At 40.5% G+C, this 19655-nt stretch overlaps 2 protein-coding genes across 2 annotated transcripts; both read right to left on the minus strand.

The window, feature by feature from the left end:
- Window positions 1–242: 242 nt before the first annotated feature.
- On the minus strand, window positions 243–2267 carry LOC138890276 (uncharacterized). The gene is made up of 3 exons (XM_070173648.1): window positions 2120–2267; window positions 1100–1438; window positions 243–268 (listed from the first exon to the last, which is right to left on the minus strand). The coding sequence occupies exons 1-3, from the start codon at window positions 2265–2267 to the stop codon at window positions 243–245; spliced, it is 513 nt and encodes a 170-aa protein (XP_070029749.1).
- Window positions 2268–17114: 14847 nt separating this feature from the next.
- LOC138890277 (uncharacterized) lies at window positions 17115–18613 on the minus strand. Its single transcript, XM_070173649.1, has 3 exons — window positions 18558–18613; window positions 18086–18458; window positions 17115–17594 (listed from the first exon to the last, which is right to left on the minus strand). The coding sequence occupies exons 1-3, from the start codon at window positions 18611–18613 to the stop codon at window positions 17115–17117; spliced, it is 909 nt and encodes a 302-aa protein (XP_070029750.1).
- Window positions 18614–19655: the final 1042 nt, after the last annotated feature.

Raw genomic sequence — 19655 nt, forward strand, 5'->3', positions numbered from 1 at the left:
CAAATGCTCCGCGTGCTCCTCCTGACTACGTGAATACACCAGAATATCATCAATGAAGACTATGACAAACGAGTCGAGATAACACCGGAACACACTATTCATCAAATGCATAAACGATGTTGGGGCATTGGTCAGCCCAAAAGACATCACCAAGAACTCATAATAACCATATCGGGTCCTGAAAGCTTTCTTGAGAATATCAGAGTCCCTGATCTTCGACTGGTGATAACTTGAACCGAAGATCAATCTTGGAGAACACTCTCGCTCCCTGAAGTTGGTCGAATAAATCATCAATGTGAGGCAAAAGATACTTGTTCTTAATTGTTACCTTGTTCAATTGCCTATAATCAATGCACATCCTCATAGTGCCATCCTTCTTCTTCACAAATAGAACCGGCGCACCCCAAGATGACACACTAGGCCGAATGAACCCTTTATCAAGGATTCCTGAAGCTACTCCTTTAATTCTTTCAACTCCACTGGTGCCATACGATTCGGCGGAATAGAAATGGACTGAGTGCCCATCACCAGGTCAATACCAAAATCAATATCCCTATCAGGTGGCATGCCTGGCAGGTCTACAGGAAACACATCGGGAAAATCCTCACAACTGGAACAGAATCAATACTGGGAGTCTCAGCATCGACTTCCCTCACAAAGGCTAGATACGAAAGACAACCCTTCCCAACCATACACTAGGCTTTCAAGAATGAAATCACTCTACTGGGAACATAATCAGTCACACCTCGCCACTTAATCCGTCGCACACCCGGTATAGCCAATGTAATTGTCTTAGCATGGCAGTCCATAATAGCACGACACGGAGATAACCAATCCATGCCCAAAATGATATTGAAATCCACCATACGCAATAATAAAAGATCCATACGGGTCTACAGACCCCCAATAGTCACCACACACAACCGGTACACACGGTCTACAATAATAGTATCGCCCACCGGGGTAGATACATGAATAGGTGAAGCAAGAAACTCATGGGGCGTACCCAAATAACGAGCAAAGTATGATGACACATATGAAAAGGTGGAACCAGGATCAAATAACATAGAGGCATCTCTGTGGAAGACTGAGACAATACCTGTGATAACAGCATCTGAAGCAATAACATCTGGTCTACCTTGAAGTGCATAGAAAAGGGCCTGACCGTCACCTGATCGACCTCCCCCTCTAGGGCAACCCCTAGCTGACTGACCTCCACCCCTAGTTGGTTGGGTAGGTGATGATGAAGTAACTGGCACTGAAGTCGATGATTGATCCCTCTGCTGAGATGAACTCGCAAGACGACGAGGGCACTGCCTCCGCATATGACCCATCTCTCCACACTCATAACAACTCCCAGGTGCTGGAGAAGGGGAATGAAGGGAACCTCTCGCACCAGAGTGACTAGCAGATGCACTCGGCGGAGAAGAGCCCTGAACTGTTGGAGCACGAGACGAACTCTGAGCTGGAAGGGCACTAAGTGATGACTGGCCCTGATGAGAACTGTGAGAACCATGACCCGATGATGCCCCACGATAACCTAGGCGAGCTGGCTGAGCATTCCTAACGGGATGGCCTCTACTGTGCTGAAACTGACCTCTCGAAGGAGCACCATTATAGCTACCAGATCCTCGAGGCCTCTTGGCCTCCCTCTCCTCTCACTCCTGGCGACAAACAGACTCAATCTCACAGGAAATATCCACAACCTCCTCAAAGGTAGTACCAATCACCCTCTCCCTGGTCATGAGAATACGAAGCTGATAAGTAAGGCGATCAACGAACCTCATAATCCTCTCTCTATCTGTCAGAACTAACCAAATAGCATGACGAGCCAAATCGGAGAACCTCATCTCATACTGTGTCACAATCATCTTTCCTTGACGCAACCACTCAAACTCCCTACGTAGCACCTCTATGTGGGAATGCGACACTTACTTCTCCAGAAAGAGAACGGAGAACTGCTGTCAAGTAAGGGGTGATGCACCAATAGGCCTACGCCTCTCAAAAAACTCCCACCAAGTGAAGGCGGCTCTAGAAAACTGATAAGTAGTGAAAGCGACCCCGCTGGTCTCTAGAATACCCATTGTACAAAGCATCCTCTGTCACTTATCTAAGAAACCATGGGCATCCTCGCCCTCTGCATCATTGAAGATAGGAGGTTGCAGTCTACCAAACCTCTCCAATCTATGCTGCTCATCCTCCGGCATAACAGAAACTACATAGTCCTGAGCAGCTGCAACTAGCTGGGTTGAATGTGCCCCCGGCATCTGAAGTACCTGTACGACCTGCTCAGGTGTGCGAATGGCGGGAGTCTGATTGCCTCCCCCGGCCTGAGAAGTAGTTGCGGCTATAGTGGCTGAAATCGCCTGAACTAGGCCAGTGCAAACTGATAAGATCTGAGCCAAGGCCTCCTGAAGACCCGGAATCACAATGGGCAGAGTTGGTGCCTGAGCTGGTGCTGCTAGAGTGTCTACAATTGGGACCCGATCCTGAACTGGGGCTGCTGGTGGATCTGCAGGTGCTGCCCTAGCTACTCTGCCCCTACCGCGACCACGACCGCGTCCACGACCGCTGGTGGCCACAGCTGGTGGTACTGGTGGTCGTCCATCCTGACCGGTAGCGCGTGTCTTCACCATCTGTGAGAGAATTGAATAACAGAAGTTTACACTCGGATCAACAAATTCGCACGACAAGAATTTCAAGAATACAAAGTTTTTCCTAAAGGTTCTACAGCCTCTCGAGGATAAATACAGACGTCTCTGTACCGATCCGCGAGACTCTACTAAACCTGCTCATGACTCATTAGACCTATGTAACCTAGACTCTGATACCAACTTGTCACGATCCTAAACCCAGACCCGGTCGTGATGGCGCCTCTCGTGAAGACAAGGCTAGCCGACACTACCTGTTTCACTATTTAACGGTTAAACATTAAGAAATATGCTAAACATGATCAAATAAACTTAGGTTTAAGTAGTTAATAGCATAATTCGTGAAAATAACCCAACACATCTGGATATTACCAAAACTCGACCCCCGAGCCCATGTCTCGGGATTCAATAATTCTTACATCAATAGATTCCTTATCTCCCCACGAGTCCATGCATACCAAGAATACTGAAATCGGAGTCCAAATGACCCCTCAAATTCTTATTTTAAAGTCTCTTAATCTCAAGCCTTAATTCCTCAATTTTTGGCTTAGATTCCATGATTTATTAGGTAGATTTCACAATAGAATCGAGTTTTAAGTCCAAAATTCTTACCTCCAAGTGATTCCCTTGAATCCCTCTTCAATACCCTTCAAAAACGACCAACAATGGAAGAAATAAACCCCAAATTTGCGGACACGGCGACTATTTAAACCTTCTGCCCAGGCCTGAAATCCTTCTTCGCGAATGCGGTCAAAGCCTCGCGTCCTCTTTCACGATCGCAACCACCCTATCGCGAATGCGATGCTTTACTCATACAGACTTTTGTGATCGTGTTCCCCCTATCGTGAACGCGATGAATTAAATTCCCCTAAAGCTCAGCTGCCCATTTATTCTACGCGAACGCGACAACACCCCCGCGAACGCGATGCACAGTTGCCCAGCCCTTTGCAAACGCAGAGCCTTCCTCGCGAATGTAAAGGCTAAATTCCCAGCTTCCTCAACTGACCCTTCGCGAATGAGAAGATCATTTTTCTGCAGCACTGACCTGCAATTTTCTACAGCTCCAAACTTCATGGAATGGCCCGATTGACCACCCGAAACTCACCCGAGGCCCCCGGGACCTCAACCAAAGGCACTAACATATCCAAAAACCTTATTCAAACTTGTATCAATCTTCAAAATACCTCAAACAATATCAAATCAACCAAATCACATCGGATTCAAGCCTAAGTTTCCAAAATCTTTCGAATTTCGCTTTTGATCAAAAACCCAACCAAACCACGTCCGAATGACCTAAAATTTTGCACACGCATCCCAAATGACACAACAGAACTACTTCAACTCTCGGAATTCTATTCCGACCCCTATATCAAAATCTCACCTACCAACCGGAAATTGCCAAAAATCCAATTTCGCCAATTCAAGCCTAAATCTACTCCGGACCTCCAAAACTCATTCTGATCATGCTCCTAAGTCCCAAATCACCCTCCTGAAGCTAACCGAACCATCAGAACTCATATCTGAGCCATCTAACATATAAGTCAACACTGGTTGACTTTTCCAACTTAAGCTTCATCAAAAGAGACTAAGTGTCTCAAACCTTACCAATTCCTTTTTGAAACCTAACCAATCAACCCGATCACATATAGAACCATTATACAAAGCAATAAGAAGCAGAAATGGGGGAAACAGAGCGGTAACTCATGAGATAACTAGTCGGGTCATCACAATAAATCTAACTTTTAGGAAAAAGAGCAAATTTCCTGGAGCTCGAGTTTTTGATGTGGCCACTCTCCATCACATATGAAGTATTTTGGACTTATCCTTCATTATTTTTGCTTCCCCCGAATTTCCAACTGCACACCATTAAGCATGTCTTTGCCAATATTTCCTTGTTTTTCTTATGAAAGAAGATGGGAGTTGCTAAAAAAATCATAGTAGTAAACTTCGTCAACCTGTGTCTGACAGAAAATGCTTTGGTGGAATTAAATTTGGTGGAATTAAATTTGGTGAAATGGAGCGTGACTGTCTTATAGATCATGGTGCTGTAGCGAATTTGCATGAACGTTTTTTCACACTTAGTGACTCCTTCCAAATGCACATATGTGGGAAGTGCAAAAATATGGCAAATGTAATTCAGAGATCCGTACAAGGTGGTAAAGTAAGGGGCTTGTATTGCCACTGTGAATCAGTTGAAGATATAGTGAAGGTTGATGTGTATATGGTGCAAAGTTATTATGCCAGGAGCCCTTCAGCATGGGCATATCTCTTAAGTTTGACGCTGAGATTTGCTAGTTTCTAGGTCTCATTTGTAAGCATGAAATCATAGTAGTAAAGTTGTTATGAAAGAAGACGGGAGTTCCTAAAAATTCATAGTCGTAAAGTTCAGTTGGAAGCGAATTTTAGAGTTCTATAACCAAAGGCATGCATTGGTATTCAACAGAGAATTGGTTGCAAATCTTTGGACTCATGGAATGTGGTTGAGAAATCCAAGAAGAGCAACTAGGACATGACTATGGAGAATATGAAGACAATCTGTGAATTTTTTGAATAGAGAATAACTTGTAAACAAAGAACTAATTTTTTCTTTTTTGTCAAAGATGTAAGTGAAAATAAAATTGGATTTTGTGAATATACATTATTTTGTGTGAATTATGTGATGTCTTTTAAATTTTTGTTCTATTCGCATTAATTAATTTTTTAGTTGACTTGGATTGATTCAAATATGTTTGTGTCTTTTTTCATGAATTTTAAGTATATTTTAAGTAAATAACTTCTGCTTTTTAAGCTGAAGTTTTGGTTAAAAGTCATAACAAAAGTGTCGACTTAGAAATACACTAAATAACTTCAGCAGAAACTGCTAGAGTTTTTTGAAAATGCTTTACGACAAAAACTATCGAGTCCGGGATAAAAACTTCAGCTTATCAAGTGCTGAAGCTTTTAGAAATACACTAAATAACTTCAACAGTTTCTGCGTAAGTTATTTGAAAAGCTTTACGAGAAAAACTATTGAATCTAGGACAAAAACTTCAGCTTATAAGGTGCTGAAGTTTTTAGAAATGTACTAAATAACTTCAACACATTGGGCTGAAGTTTTTGAAAAAGCTTTACGACAAAAACTATTGAATCCGGGACAAAAACTTCAGCTTATCAGGTGCTGAAGTTTTTAGAAATGAACTAAATAACTTCAGTATATTGGGCTGAAGTTTTTGAAAAAGCTTTACGACAAAACTGTTGAATCCACGACGAAAAACTTCAGTTTATGATGTGCTGAAGTTTTTATAAATAAACTAAATAACTTCGGCACATTGGACTAAAAATTTTAAAAAAGCTTATGACAAAAACTTCAGCATGTTTTGATATTTTTTTAACTTGATATTTATCTTTTTTGCATTTACTAGCTATTTTTTGTACTTCATCTTTCATTTAAATTTGTTTGACCATATAGTAAATGATCCAAAAAGTTACTTTTCAGACTGAAGTTACTTTTTTACTATAGAAAAATTGTGCGCTTATTAGGGTTGAAGTTACATCTTTTTTGCATTTACCACATACTTGTTTTACCACCTACTTATCTTGTTTCATTCAATTTCTCTGAACGTAAAACAGTAAAAATACCTAAAAAGTTTGTAAAGACCCGGCCAGTCATTTTGAGCTTTTGCACTTTGCTCATCAATTCTCGGGCGTTACCTGCCCCGTGTGATGTATTATACCTTATGTAAATCGTTGGTTTTGGCTTTCAAGGTAATCCGAATGAATATGGAAGAATAGTTCTCAATTGAAGCTTGAAATTTTAAAGGTTTGACCAAGATTTGACTTGTTGGTATATGATCTCAGATCGGACTTTTTATGATTCGGTTAGCTTCGTTAGGTGATTTGGGACCTAGGAGCGTGATCGGAATACATTTTGGAAATCCATGGAAGGTTTAGGCTTGAATTGGCGAAATTGAGATTTCGAGGTTTCCCGGTTGATAGGTGAAATTTTGATATAGAGGTCGGAATAGAATTCCAGAAATTGCAATAGTTCCATTGTGTCATTTGGGATGTGTGTGCAAAATTTCAGGTCATTCGGATGTGGTTTGGTTGGATTTTTTATCAAAAGCGTAATTCGGAAGATTTTTAGAAAGTTTGGCTTGAATCCGAGGTGTTTCGGGTGATTTGATGTTATTGGAGGTGTTTTGATGATTAGAACAAGTTTTAACAATGTTATGGGGTATGTTGGCATATTTGGTTGAGGTCTCGAGGGCCTTAGGTGAGTTTCAGGTGGTCAACCGGACCATTTCATGTTGTGAAATATTGCAGAATCTCAGTTGTTGGTGTTGCGGGTTTTTGACCTTTGCGTTTGCGAAGCATGTTCCGCGATCGCGAAGGTGTGAGGTCGATGGTATTTGCGTTCATGTTTTCTCTGTCGTGTTCGCTATATTTTGATATTTTGATCATCACGTTCGCGAGGTGCAAGTCGCGTTCGCATAGGATAGCTGAGTCTCCAGTGCATTTGTTCTACGCGTTCGCGTAGTAAGTGTCGTTATCGCGAAGCTTGGAGACAGTTGGGCATCACATTCGCGAGATGGGCATCGCGTTCGCAAGATGGGTCTCGCGTTCGCATAGAAGAAAAACCTGGTCTATGAAGCAGTGTGCTTCGCGAACGTGAGGGAAGTGCGGCGTTCGCGATGAAGGAAAATCTGGGCAGACAGTTTATGTTTTAAAATCGAGGGTTTAAGTCCAATTTCATAAAAACCATTGAATTGCTTGGGGGAAGGTGGAATTTGAAGAGATTTTCAGTGGAGCTATTGGGGTAAGAATTTTTCACTCACATTTGGTTTAATTCCGTGATTTGGTCTTGAATTTCATCATTTAATTTGAGAAATTAGAGTGAAAATTGGGGGGAAATGGAAGAAAAGTTGAGATTTCTTTTGGGGATTTGAATAGGCAATTGAGGTCATATTTTGATGAAATTGATATGGGTAGACTCGTGAGTGAATGAGGATTCTATTGATGGGATTTTTATCGGATTCCGAGATGTGGGCCCGGGGGGGCGGGTTTGAGCAATTTCGAGATTTTGATGTAAATTGGATATTTTCGAGTGGGCTTTATCCCCTTTGCATATTTTAATGATTATGTACTAATCGTGGCTAGATTTGGAGCGTCCGGAGGTCGATTCATGCGGGAAAGGTATCACGGGCTAGAGTTTGGACCGGATCGAGGTGAGTAATGATTCTAAATGATGTTCTGAGGTTTGAAACCCCGGATTGCACATCGTAGTGCTATATTAAAGTGAGACACACGCTTTATGACGAGTGTGGGGTCGTGCACTATTGGGGATTGTGACTTGGTCCGTCCCAATTGATAATTTTACCGCGTATTTGACTGAAATCTATTTGATATCATTATTATTTGGGTTGGATGCCATATTTGGGCTGAATGTCAACTATTTGAACCCTTCGGGAATTTTTGTTGATGTTTCCTCACTGTTTTGATTTTATGCTTGAACTTAGTCATGTTATTTTCCACTGTTTTCAAAACAGCCATGTTTACTCTGTTTTAACACTTGAAATGATATTTTAAATCATATTTTGGGTTGAGCATCATGTTTTACTATTGCCCGAGTGGCTTATGTGATTTTTGACAGAGTAAGGCCGAGGGCCTGTGTTGTGAGGATACGTTTGGGTCGGATTGCACGCCGCAGCGGAGACACACTGATTTGATTATAAGGCCGAGGGCCTGAAATATGTATGCAACGAGCTGGCTTGTTGATATTGATATGAGGCCGAGAGCCTGCTTATGATGCCACGAGATGGCTTGATATTGCGTTTGGGCCCTAAGGGTCCCCTCTAGGAGTCTGTACACCCCCAATGAGCGCGGGTACCTATTGTGATGTGAGATATAGCCCGAGGGGCTGATATTGTTCTATGTGATATTCCGAGGGGCTGGTATTGTTCCATGTGATTCTTCCCGAGGGGCTAGTACTGTTCTGAGATATTGCCTGAGGGGCGGATTGTTGACACTGTGCCCCAGGGGCGAACATTATGTGTTTATCTTTCTTATTGCATGCCATTACCTGTTTAATTATATATTTGCGCCCGAGCGGCGGATTTTCTGTGCTTATGTGCACTAATTGTTTGGCATTCATTTGTGTAACTGTTGAAAAGTCATTTTCAAAGAAGTTTAAACTGAGCTAAGAGATTTTAAGAGATTTTTTAGCTTCATTACTTTCTTACTTGTTTTTGTACTGCTTCTATACAGCATGCTGATGCACTTTTCGTGATTTCTTACCATTCAGACTTTAGTTATGATTATTACTCACTGAGTTAGAGTACTCACTTTACTCCTTGCAACTTTTGTGCAGATTTAGGTATTTCTGAACCCGGTAGTAGGTATTGGCTGATCGGAGGCAGAGTCATCGGAGTTTAGCGAGGTAGTTGCCAGTGTTTGTAGCATAGCTTTTCTCTCTCTTGATGTCCTTGGACTGTATTTAGCCTATTTCAGAACTTAGTTTATTTTAGACCTTAGTAGATGCTCGTGACTTGTGACAACCCGATGTCGAGCTGCGTTTGGGCTATGTTTCGCACATTATAAAATCTTTTATTTAGTCTTTGGCTTATTTACTCATGCTTAGATTGTTTATAGATGTTTAACTATTTTATAAATTGGATTGGGACTAGTTGGTTGGCCTTGTCTTCACGAGAGGTGCCATCACGACCGGGTCCGGGTTTAGGGTCGTGAGAAGTTGGTATCAGAGCCTAGGTTACATAGGTCTCATGAGTCATGAGCAGATTTAGTAAAGTCTCGCGGATCGGTACGGAGACATCTATATTTATCCATGAGAGGTTGCAGAACCTTTAGGAAAAACTTCACATTCTTAAATTCTTATCGTGCGTCCCTGATCTAGCTTGAGATGTAACTATTTGAATTCCTTTCACGCGTTCGTATGCGTGCATGAGCGCTTAGTATCAGATGTGCATCGATGGCTTGAGATTCCCTAATCGCAGGGCGAGATGTGATGAGTTGATGTTGGGCCAGTCTAGAGGACTTGAGGCCAGATCTTTGCCTATAGCTTGAGCACCGAAGTGCTGATTGTGTGAGCAAGTGTTTCTGAACTTATATGTTCGGTAGCATCCCTATTAGTGGAAGTGACGGCTGGATGTCTATGTGATGAGTATGTTGGTACTGCGAGATGTATCCATATGATTTGGAAGCGACGAGAATGGTCTGTTGGAGGATAGAAGAACTATTAGGTGCTTGAATTCCATCTTGATTCGAGGTATAGCCCCGAGTTATGGGCGTGTGAAGAATCTTCTCATGTTTCCTAGTTGGGAGTGAAGTAAATTTCATGTTGCAGTATGAGTTCAGACTCAGGAAGAATAAGTGACTGCGTAAAGTTTATGATGGTGCAAGGTATGTGAAAAGGTTAGTTCGAGGCGAAGCAGGTGGGTTATCTCCTGCGGAGTGTTTGGAAGTTTGTGCGATCTTTATGCTGTCTGTTAGAAGATCTCATTTGCAAGTGAAAGATATGTGTTGTAATTTAAATTGGGTCACTTAAGAGAGTGGGCTTGACTGTTGTGAGAGTGAATGCGAGATTTGCAGAAGATTTAGAGTACTAGATGATCTGTATTTTCACAAGCTTGCAAAGGATTTTAAGTTTAATCTCACTATGGTATTATGGCATCAATAGAGTATAAGCGTTATGAGTTATTGAGTGTGTGTTGTTCTATGGCTTCGAGCCAAGTGGGGGAGTTTGCTATTGATTAGTTGATTGCACGGCTAAGTGTTATGTCGATTCCAGTTTGAAGCATTCAGGTGGATCAGTTATGGCCTACGGGGGACGATGGCTCGAGTAAAGGAAAATTCTTAACAAAGGTTATAGGATGCTTCACAGGTGTGTGAGAATCACAGAATGTCTTGAGTCGTTGTTGGTAAAGGATGCTCGATGCATAGAGCAGGAAGTTGCTTGGTGGTAATGGAATAATGTCCCATTCTGCGGTGTTAGAGTGCCAATGAGGCACGAGTTGTTCGATTTGTTTGATCAGGCTAATTGTAGTTTGAGTAGAGTGGATGACTCTCAGGAATGGTTCTAATGGGTTCAAGATTTTACATGTAACAATTGGGTATCTTCAAGTTGTATATGTGGCTAGAAACTGAGTTTTCATTGGAAGATGTCAAGACTTGTGGTATTTTCTATATCAATTGTGGGATCCTATGTGTCAAGATTAGGAAGGTAAAGGTAACAGATTTAGATTTGCAGGAAGTCTCTTCAGAGTAAAGTATTTTGAATGTGGTGCTGTTGGGAATATCTAGAAAGTATTCAGCGACTTATGGATCATAGGACGGTGTGGTTTTGATGCTTGGGTCTCGTGTGGTAAGTCTGGGTTGAGGAATTATGATGCTATAGCAAGAAGGAGTATCAAGTTGAAGGTAAATTAGAAGGGAGCTCTAAATGGGAAAGCTTGGTAGCAGGCCAGACTGGTATGGTAGGGGTATGATTAGTTCCTTAGGTGTTTACGAGGTAATGAGTTTCTACGGGTATTCCGCGACAATGATCTTGGGTTTTAGTGGCCTATGTAGGTTGATTGAGTTAGGAAGATTCAGTCCTGACGAACTTGTTTGTGCAGAGGGGAGTCAGAGAGTTCTTGTCGAATTCTACAGTGGCTAGAGATGTATATTTTCTGCTGGCATGAGGAGCATGGGATGTATAGTGATTTTCTTCTAGATTGAGCTCAATGGAAAGTTCTTGGTTGGTTGAGTACATAGTTGTTTGTGGCTCGGAATGAGATATGAAGTTCTCACGTTACCCTAGGGTGGTATGGCATATGCGATATGTTGTGAAGGATTGAGATTGCGTGTGTAAGGGTACGGTTCAGTTCAGAAAGGAAGGTCATAAAGCTCTTAGGCAGCGGGCAGTTTCAGACAATTAGAGAAATGAGCTTCAGATAATTAGAGAAAGGGTCTTCGGATGATTAAGGAAATGGTATTGCTAATTTGGGGTAATTTGACGAGGGTATATGTTTCAAAAAAGGCAATGTGATTAAGTTGATGGTACTTCGGTAGTATTACAGCACTTTCTTGTTAGATCGACTGCTGATATTCGAGTTTGCTTGGTGGCACAGAAGAATTTTAGAGTATCTCTCGTGGAATGATTGGATATTAGAGGTGTGGTATATATTCGGACGGCGAAAATAGGATCGGATATGGTGATTCATGTGCTATATGGATTTGGAGACGGGGGGTTCTCATATTCAGACTATGTTGTGGCTGTGGGTCGCGTGAATCGGCACTGTTTAGTGACTATCGGGGTTTGGAGACCCGAGCAGATCTTTTGTTGCTTGGTATGTTAGATTTTGGATGTGATATAAGGTTCAGACGGGTTGTCTCCGTGTTGTGTCATTCTGGACTATTGCGCTAAGGCGGCGCTGTTGGCTATGCCAGAAATGCCACAAATTGAGTGCAAGGTTCGACAGATTATGTCCTAGTAGAGTGGTTTTATATTTCGAAGACCCAGCGGACGGCTGGGAAGGATTTTCTTTCTTATTTGGGCTTTCGTGATGGATGTCAGTGTAGAGACTCCTACCATTGATTCAGTTCCGGAGGTGAGGGACTTTTCGGATGTGTTTCTTGTGGCTGGGCATGTCGTCGGGCAAGGGTTGTTAATTTCGGTATTGATTTTATGTCGGGCACCGTATCATATGGCACCGGCAGAGTTAAAGGATTTGAAGGAGCAACTTTAGGGTTTCCTTGATAAGGAGTTCGTTGGCAGGCCAATGTGGATGCGTGTTCTAACTTGAGTCAGCTTGGTTGGCTCCGAATCGTATTGTTGAAGGATGTGTTGATTCGATTATTATTGAGCTTATAAGTAATCTGGGAAGATCTATGAGTTAGCTTTATGTGTTGTGAGGTGTTATGATTTGTTGGTTATCGGTACATGCGGTGAGGTGTTATTGCGGCCTCTTAGTGGAATTTGAGCGGGAAGAGTATTGGATATTGTTTGGTGGGTGGCGTATTGGTTATGTCCTTTCGGGTGTGTGGTGTTATGTATCTGCTTTACCATGGTTATGATGATGTACTTTGGTTCTAGGCATCAATTGCGCGTGGTCGTCAAGCTCGAGAAGAGTGACTTGAGGTGTTTCATGTGGAGCAGTGTTTGGATAGGATCACGCTTTGTTGCGAAGTTATGTGGAGGTATGACCTTGCGGGATAGAATCATGTGTTCTGTTTCTATGATGTGAGATGGGTTCTCGGCCTTGCGTTGTGGTGGTACCGGTGAGCTTGAGGCACAGCTCTTTCATTTGACTCATTTTCATGATTTGAGTATGTTCGGACTGTTGCTTATGGGTGTGCGTATTGCGCAAGTTGTGGCTTAGGCCTGTATTGATGTGTCATGTCACCAGAGTAGTGTGTTGGATTAGATGAGATCGTTGGGATCATTAATGAATACAATCAGATTCGATTTCAGCGTGTTGGAAGGATAATATCGAGGTTCGTCTCAGAAATTTGCTATGGTCCTTGCCAAAAGAGAAGTGACTTCATTAATAGTTGGTCTGAGAAATGGTTATGGTTTACTGCGTGTTCATTGGTAGTATATGGAAGTGTTGGAATGAGACTTTAATTGATAAGAGGTTTTCTATCGGTATTCGATTGTTGTGTGCAGTTGCTGTGATTAGAAGTTATCGCTACCAGTGTTTGGGTTATGTGGTATATCTTGTAATTGCACCCGAGGTTGCATGTATGGGTTATTACAGCTTGTCCGGGCTTATTCAGAGTATAGATGCGAGATTTTGATCTTGTGGATGATTTCGGTAGTGGGAATGTGGTTCTAAGGTTTATGGGCTAGGATGGATTGTTAAATTTCAGTTATATTGTGTTATCGGACCTATATGAGATAGGGTGACGTGGGATCACCCCCGGGTATATGCATGGTAGGGTTATTCAGCGATTGGTTGGCTTTTGGAACAACTCTGGGCACGTTCGAGGATGAATTTATGTTTATTTGGGGGAGGATGTAACGACCCGACCGGTCAGTTTGAGCTTTTGCACTTTGCTCGTCAGTTCTCGGGAGTGACCTGCCCCGTGTGATGTATTATGACTTATGTAAATCGTTGATTTTGGTTTTCAGGTTAATCAGAATGAATTTGGAAGAACGGTTCTCAGTTGAAACTTGAAATTTTAAAGGTTTGACCAAGATTTGACTTGTTGTTATATGATCTCGGATCGGAATTTTTATGATTCGGTTAGCTCCGTTAGGTGATTTGGGACCTAGGAGCATGATCGGAATGCATTTTGGAAGTCCGTGGAAGGTTTAGGCTTGAATTGGAGAAATTGAGATGTCGGCGTTTTCCGGTTGATAGATGAAATTTTGATATAGAGGTCGAAATGGAATTTCGGAAGTTGTAGTAGTTCCGTTGTGTCAATTGGGTTGTGTGTGCAAAATTTCAGATCATTCGGACGTGGTTTGGTTGGGTCTTTTATCAAAAGCGTAATTCGGAAGATTTTTAGAAAGTTTGGCTTGAATCCGAGGTGTTTCGGGTGATTTGATATTATTAGAGGTGTTTTAATGATTAGAACAAGTTTGAATAATGTTATGGGGTATGTTGACATGTTTGATTGAGGTCCCGAGGGCCTCGGGTGAGTTTCGGGTGATCAACCAGACCATTTCATGTTGTGAATTATAGTAGAATCTCAGTTGTTGGGGTCGTGCACTATTGGGGTTGTGACTTGGTCTGTCCCGATTGATGATTTTACCGCGTATTTGATTGAAATCTATTTGCTATCATCATTATTTGGGCTGAATGCCATATTTGGGCTTCGTGCCAACTATTTTAACCCTTCTGGGATTTTTGTTGATGTTTCCTCACTGTTTTGATTTTGTGCTTGAACTCAGACATGTTATTTTCCATTGTTTTCAAAACTCAGTCATGTTTACTCTGTTTTAACACTTGAAATGATATTTTAAATCATATTTTGGGCTGAGCATCATGTTTTACTGTTGCCTGGTGGCTTATATAATTTTTGACTGAGTAAGGCCGAGGGCCTGTGTTGTGAGGATACTTTTGGGTCAGGTTGCACGCCGCAGCGGAGATACACTGATTTGATTATGAGGCCGAGAGCCTGAGATATATATGTCACGAGGTGGCTTGTTGATATTGATATGAGGCCGAAAGTCTGTTTATGATGCCACGAGGTGGCTTGATATTGCGCTTGGGCCGTAAGGGGCCCCTCCAGGAGTCTGCACACTCCCAATGAGTGCGGGTACCCATTGTGATGTGAGATATAGCCCGAGGGGCTGATATTGTTCTATGTGATAGCCCGAAGGGCTGGTATTGTTCCATGTGATTGTGCCCAAGGGGCTGGTACTGTTCTGAGATATTGCCCGAGGGGCGGATTGTTGACACTGTGCCCGAGAGGCGAACATTATGTGCTTATCTTTCTTATTTGACTGTCATTACCTGTTTAATTGTGTATTTGTGCCCGAGGGGCGGATTTTCTATGCTTATCTGCACTAATTGTTTGGCATTCATATGCATAACTGTTGAAAAGTCATTTTCAAAGAAGTTTAAACTGGGCTAAGATATTTTAAGAGATTTTTCAGCTTCATTGCTTTCTTACTTGTTTTTGTACTGCTTCTATACAACATGTTGATGCACTTTTCGTGATTTCTTACCATTCAGACTTTAGTTATGATTATTACTCACTGAGTTGGAGTACTTACTTTATTTCCTGTACCTTGTGTGCTAATTCAGGTATTTCTGAACCCCGTAGCGGGTATTGGCTGATCGGAGGGAGAGTCATCGGAGTTTAGCAAGGTAGCTGTCGGTGTTCGTAGCACTACTTTTCTCCCTCTTGATGTCCTTGGACTGTATTTAGCCTATTTCAGAACTTAGTTGTATTTTAGACCTTAGTAGATGCTCGTGACTTGTGACACCCCGATGTCGGGCTGTGTTTGGGTTGTATTCCGCACATTATAAAATCTTTTGCTTAGTCTTTGGCTTATTTACTCATGCTTAGACTATTTATAGATGTTTAACTATTTTAAAAATTGGATTGGGACTAGTTGGTTAGCTTTGTCTTCACGAGAGGCGCCATCACGACCGGGTGCGAGTTTAGGGTCGTGACAAAGTTACTTTTACATTTATAGATATTAAATTGATTAGGTGAACTCTTTGTCTATATTAACAATCTCTTCACTTGAAAATTTCATAGTCATTCATAAACTTCCATCATATTTCTTTAAATTTATATTCATCTTTAGTGTTTTAGCTTTTATTAAAGAAAAAATGTCCGGTGCAAGCGGAAGTAGGAAGCCTAATATGGATGAAATTATGCAAAAGTGGGAGACTTTGAAGTGTGAGTGGTACAATAACAAACCAATGTCTAATCTTATGCTTTTGTGGGATCGAAGAAAGGCTGATTGGGAGAGAATCAGACCACAATGTTTTGCCAATTAATCATTACAGAATAGGCTTAACCCAGAACGTTGCTATGGAGGTTATTCAACCTCGTTTGACAAGGTTGTGCAGCAGTTTGATAGTTTTAAGTTTCCCATCGGGGACGACTATTCCAAGCTGCAAAACAACCTGAAGACTCATATTTCTCTTATGGACAGAGTAATCGTTGAACAAAGTCAGTTGTGTGATGAATTCAACAAGTTGAAGAATGATCTCGTTGGACTCTGTGGTCTTTTGCCTGAGTACCCTATAGTTATCTCCGATACTGATGATGATGAGATATTTAGAGAAATTGAGGAGTACTTTGATGATGATGATGATGATGGTGGTGGTGATGATGCTTAGTGTTTGTAATCCTTTTTTATGTTTTAATGCTGTGTTTTTTTGTTTAATTCAGCATATTCATTAGAGAATATGCTGAAGTTATTAGGTTCATTTTGTATAACTTCAGCCCAGAGATATTGAAGTTATTGTTTGTACTTGGTGTGTTGTCCCCATCTCTTTCTGTATCAATGTAATTCTCATCCTCTTTCTTCTTAGTTTATGCTGCATTATCCTTGTTATTGTTGGTATTTGCTGAAGTTAATGCAATTAGTTGGTTTTTATGTTTAGTTTTTGTAATCCCTTTTTATGTTTTTATGTTGTGTTTTTTGTTTATTTCAGCACATCCATTAGAGAATATGTTGAAGTTATTAAGTTCATTATCTATAACTTCAGCCGATAGATGCTGAAGCTTTTGTTTGTACATGCGTTTCTTTTGTATGGTGTACGCGTATGTGTGTGTGTGTGTGTGTGTGTGGTAAGGATATGTATTTCACATACTGTAACCTGAAGTTTTTTCTCGCTGAAGTCATTGCATACTTTTTTTAAAATGCAACCAAACATATAAGCATGCGCAACAAAAATGAGTGATTTGTACTTTAGCAGTATATAAAATAGTCCAAGAGCTTCTTTTTCTTATTCCTATGAAAAAAACCACATTTCAAATATGTCATACAATAATGAAAGTCTAAATTCAGACCAAGGATTATTGAAGGTTGGAGTATTTTTCAGTGTGTTTCTTGGAATATGGATGAGGTGCTAGAGAAGACAAGCAAGTTGTTCTATTATGCCCAACTTGTTTACATCGACTGCATTTGGTAGATTTTAATGGTACTGATTCAGTCGCAGGGATATGCCTCTTCTTTTGTCTTCTTCCTTGTAAAATCTCTACATCGGGAGGTTTTGTGATCTCAGATTGTACATTTTGTGGTATATCCCATGAGTTTTTATCTCCCACGGTATTCACATGTCCTTCATATGTTTTCAACCATATTTCCTTTGAATACCAATTTGAGCAGTAGTCAGATTTCTGCAAATATCTCTTATTAATAGCAGCAATTGCATGTGAACAGGGCAATTCATCAAGTTGGAATTCCAGGCAGTCACAAGTTCTCTTCTTTAAGTCCACAATGAATTCAATTCCTTCACTATTTATTCTATACAATATTGAATCAAGGTTGAACACCTAACAAGGAATAAAAAATTAAGATAAACTATATTAGTGTATTGTTGCTTCAAAAAGAAAAAGTATGAAGTTTTTTAAATGTAAGCAGTAAATCACTGCAATAGATATAAAAAGCTGAAGTTAACTCACAAATATTTTGCAAGCCAAGTCCATCTTCTTAGTCATCTCTTCTTCTGCCCATATTGATACTCTGTGAAAAGTTTCATTTGCTTTTTTTCTTCGTTCGTAAAATCACTCTCCCAACTTTTCTTGGATAAAATCTAACATTCTTAAAATAGGCATTTCTCTCCCTTTTAGTAAAACAGAATTCATTTGTTTGTTGTTAGCATATCATAACGTCGTCGTGGGAACCATGATCGAGCCCATCTTTCTGGAGGCTCTTCCATTATGTAATTATATGTTTTCTTGTCAACACTTTTGAGTTGGGACATTAACTGATTAAAATCTTCACGTTTGTATGACCTTGCAACACTTTGAAAAAGATTTATTACCGTGGCTTTTGCATGTCTTTGCTTTAAATTTTTCTCAAAGTGATAGAGGCAGATACCATGGTGAGCTTCAGGAAAAACTTTTCTAATCCCATTTGCGATCGATTGGTTTCTATCTGACAAGAAAACCAGTTCATGACGGACTTGAATTGCTTTTCTCATTTCCCCGAAGAACCAAATGTATGCCTCATTGTTTTCTGAATCTGCTACACCAAAACATAGAGGAAAGATTTGATTGTTTGCATCCTTTGATACAGCAACAAATAGAATACCACAATATTTTGACTTTAAAAACATTGCATCTACTGCAATAACGGATCTACAGTAGGACCAACTAGCTACTGATGTCGCAGGAGCAAAGAACATGTAAGTAAATCTGTACAGTGAAACATAAAAAAACAAATCATAAGGTGTGACGTTTTTCAAATAGGAACATTTGAAACTTCAGGCTGATGGTTAGTATTGTTTTGCTTACCTATTATGCCCATCTATTTTTATGCTTATGTACGTTCTTGGGTTTTTGTGCACCATCATGTGTAGGTATGAAGGAAGAATCGGGTATCTCTTCAGGTGTTCCCTTTATGCAAGCAACAACTTTTTGAATAGCGCGCTATGCCTTGTGATAACCAATGTCAATCCCAAATTTCTTTTTCATTTCGTTTTCTACAAAGGCTGGTGTAACCTCTATCTTTTTGTCTTGAACATGTTCTATAATTTGTTCACTTATAAAATTTGATGTAGCATGCTTCTGATCTGATTTTCTTGTATCAACCGAACATTCATGGTTGTTATCATATTTTATCACCCTGAATAGTGTGGAATTTTTTATTCTGGTAGCACGTACATTCCAACCATATTTGTCCACGATGCATTTCAGCTCGTATGTCTTTGAACATGATCTAACAGCAGTGAATTCAACTTTCTGGTTTATCTCCAAACTGTAGAAAAATTTAGTCATCTTTTGTTTGTTCTCAAAAATTGATCCGACTCTTACTTCCCCAGGCAACGTATCGTGCCTAAGTATTTTATATGGTGGAGATTCTTTCAGCTTTCTCCTCACTTTTTTTTTTGATTTTTGAGAAGCACTAGAAGTTTCAGCAATTTCTTTAATTCTATCTGATGTTATCGATATAAGTTCCATGTTTACTTCATCTTCGTTGTTGCTTATCATTGAAGAAGGTAACAAAAAATTTTGTTGGATTGTGTGTTGGTTGTCAATTTGTATTATTAGTTGTCCTTCTTCTTCTTGGTCATCGACAAACTGGTATGAATTTATTGGAGGAGCAAGTAATTGTTGCAGCATTATATATTCTGAAGCAGCTGTAATATTAGAAGGTTGTTGCTCGTTGTCTACTTCCATTATTGGTTGTCTTACTTCATGTTGATAATCAGCAAAAGGTTCTGAATCTATCACGTATGCAAGGGGTTGTTTGAATGCTTCAGATTAGGAAGGTTGTATTTTTTCGATGACGAAATGGCAATTTTTGTAGGCTGAATTAGTTATAAGCAAATATACATGTATTGAGTTCTTCATCTGAAGTTACAAACATTCCTTTGCTTGTATTTAGTTTGA

This window comes from Nicotiana sylvestris, chromosome 4 (genome assembly GCF_000393655.2).
Source record: "Nicotiana sylvestris chromosome 4, ASM39365v2, whole genome shotgun sequence".
Lineage (NCBI taxonomy): Eukaryota > Viridiplantae > Streptophyta > Magnoliopsida > Solanales > Solanaceae > Nicotiana > Nicotiana sylvestris.

Coding starts and splice junctions, on each gene's coding strand:
- LOC138890276 (XM_070173648.1), bottom strand. CDS start 2,267: ATGCCGGGGGCACATTCAACCCAGCTAGTTGCAGCTGCTCAGGACTAT. Junction 1,439..2,119: donor AGAGGGCGAGGATGCCCATG/GTTTCTTAGATA, acceptor GTGCTCCAACAG/TTCAGGGCTCTTCTCCGCCG. Junction 269..1,099: donor TTCAGATGCTGTTATCACAG/GTATTGTCTCAG, acceptor GACCAACTTCAG/GGAGCGAGAGTGTTCTCCAA.
- LOC138890277 (XM_070173649.1), bottom strand. CDS start 18,613: ATGGTGCACAAAAACCCAAGAACGTACATAAGCATAAAAATAGATGGG. Junction 18,459..18,557: donor AAAATAGATGGGCATAATAG/GTAAGCAAAACA, acceptor TTCACTGTACAG/ATTTACTTACATGTTCTTTG. Junction 17,595..18,085: donor AAAGACATGCAAAAGCCACG/GTAATAAATCTT, acceptor ATTCCTTGTTAG/GTGTTCAACCTTGATTCAAT.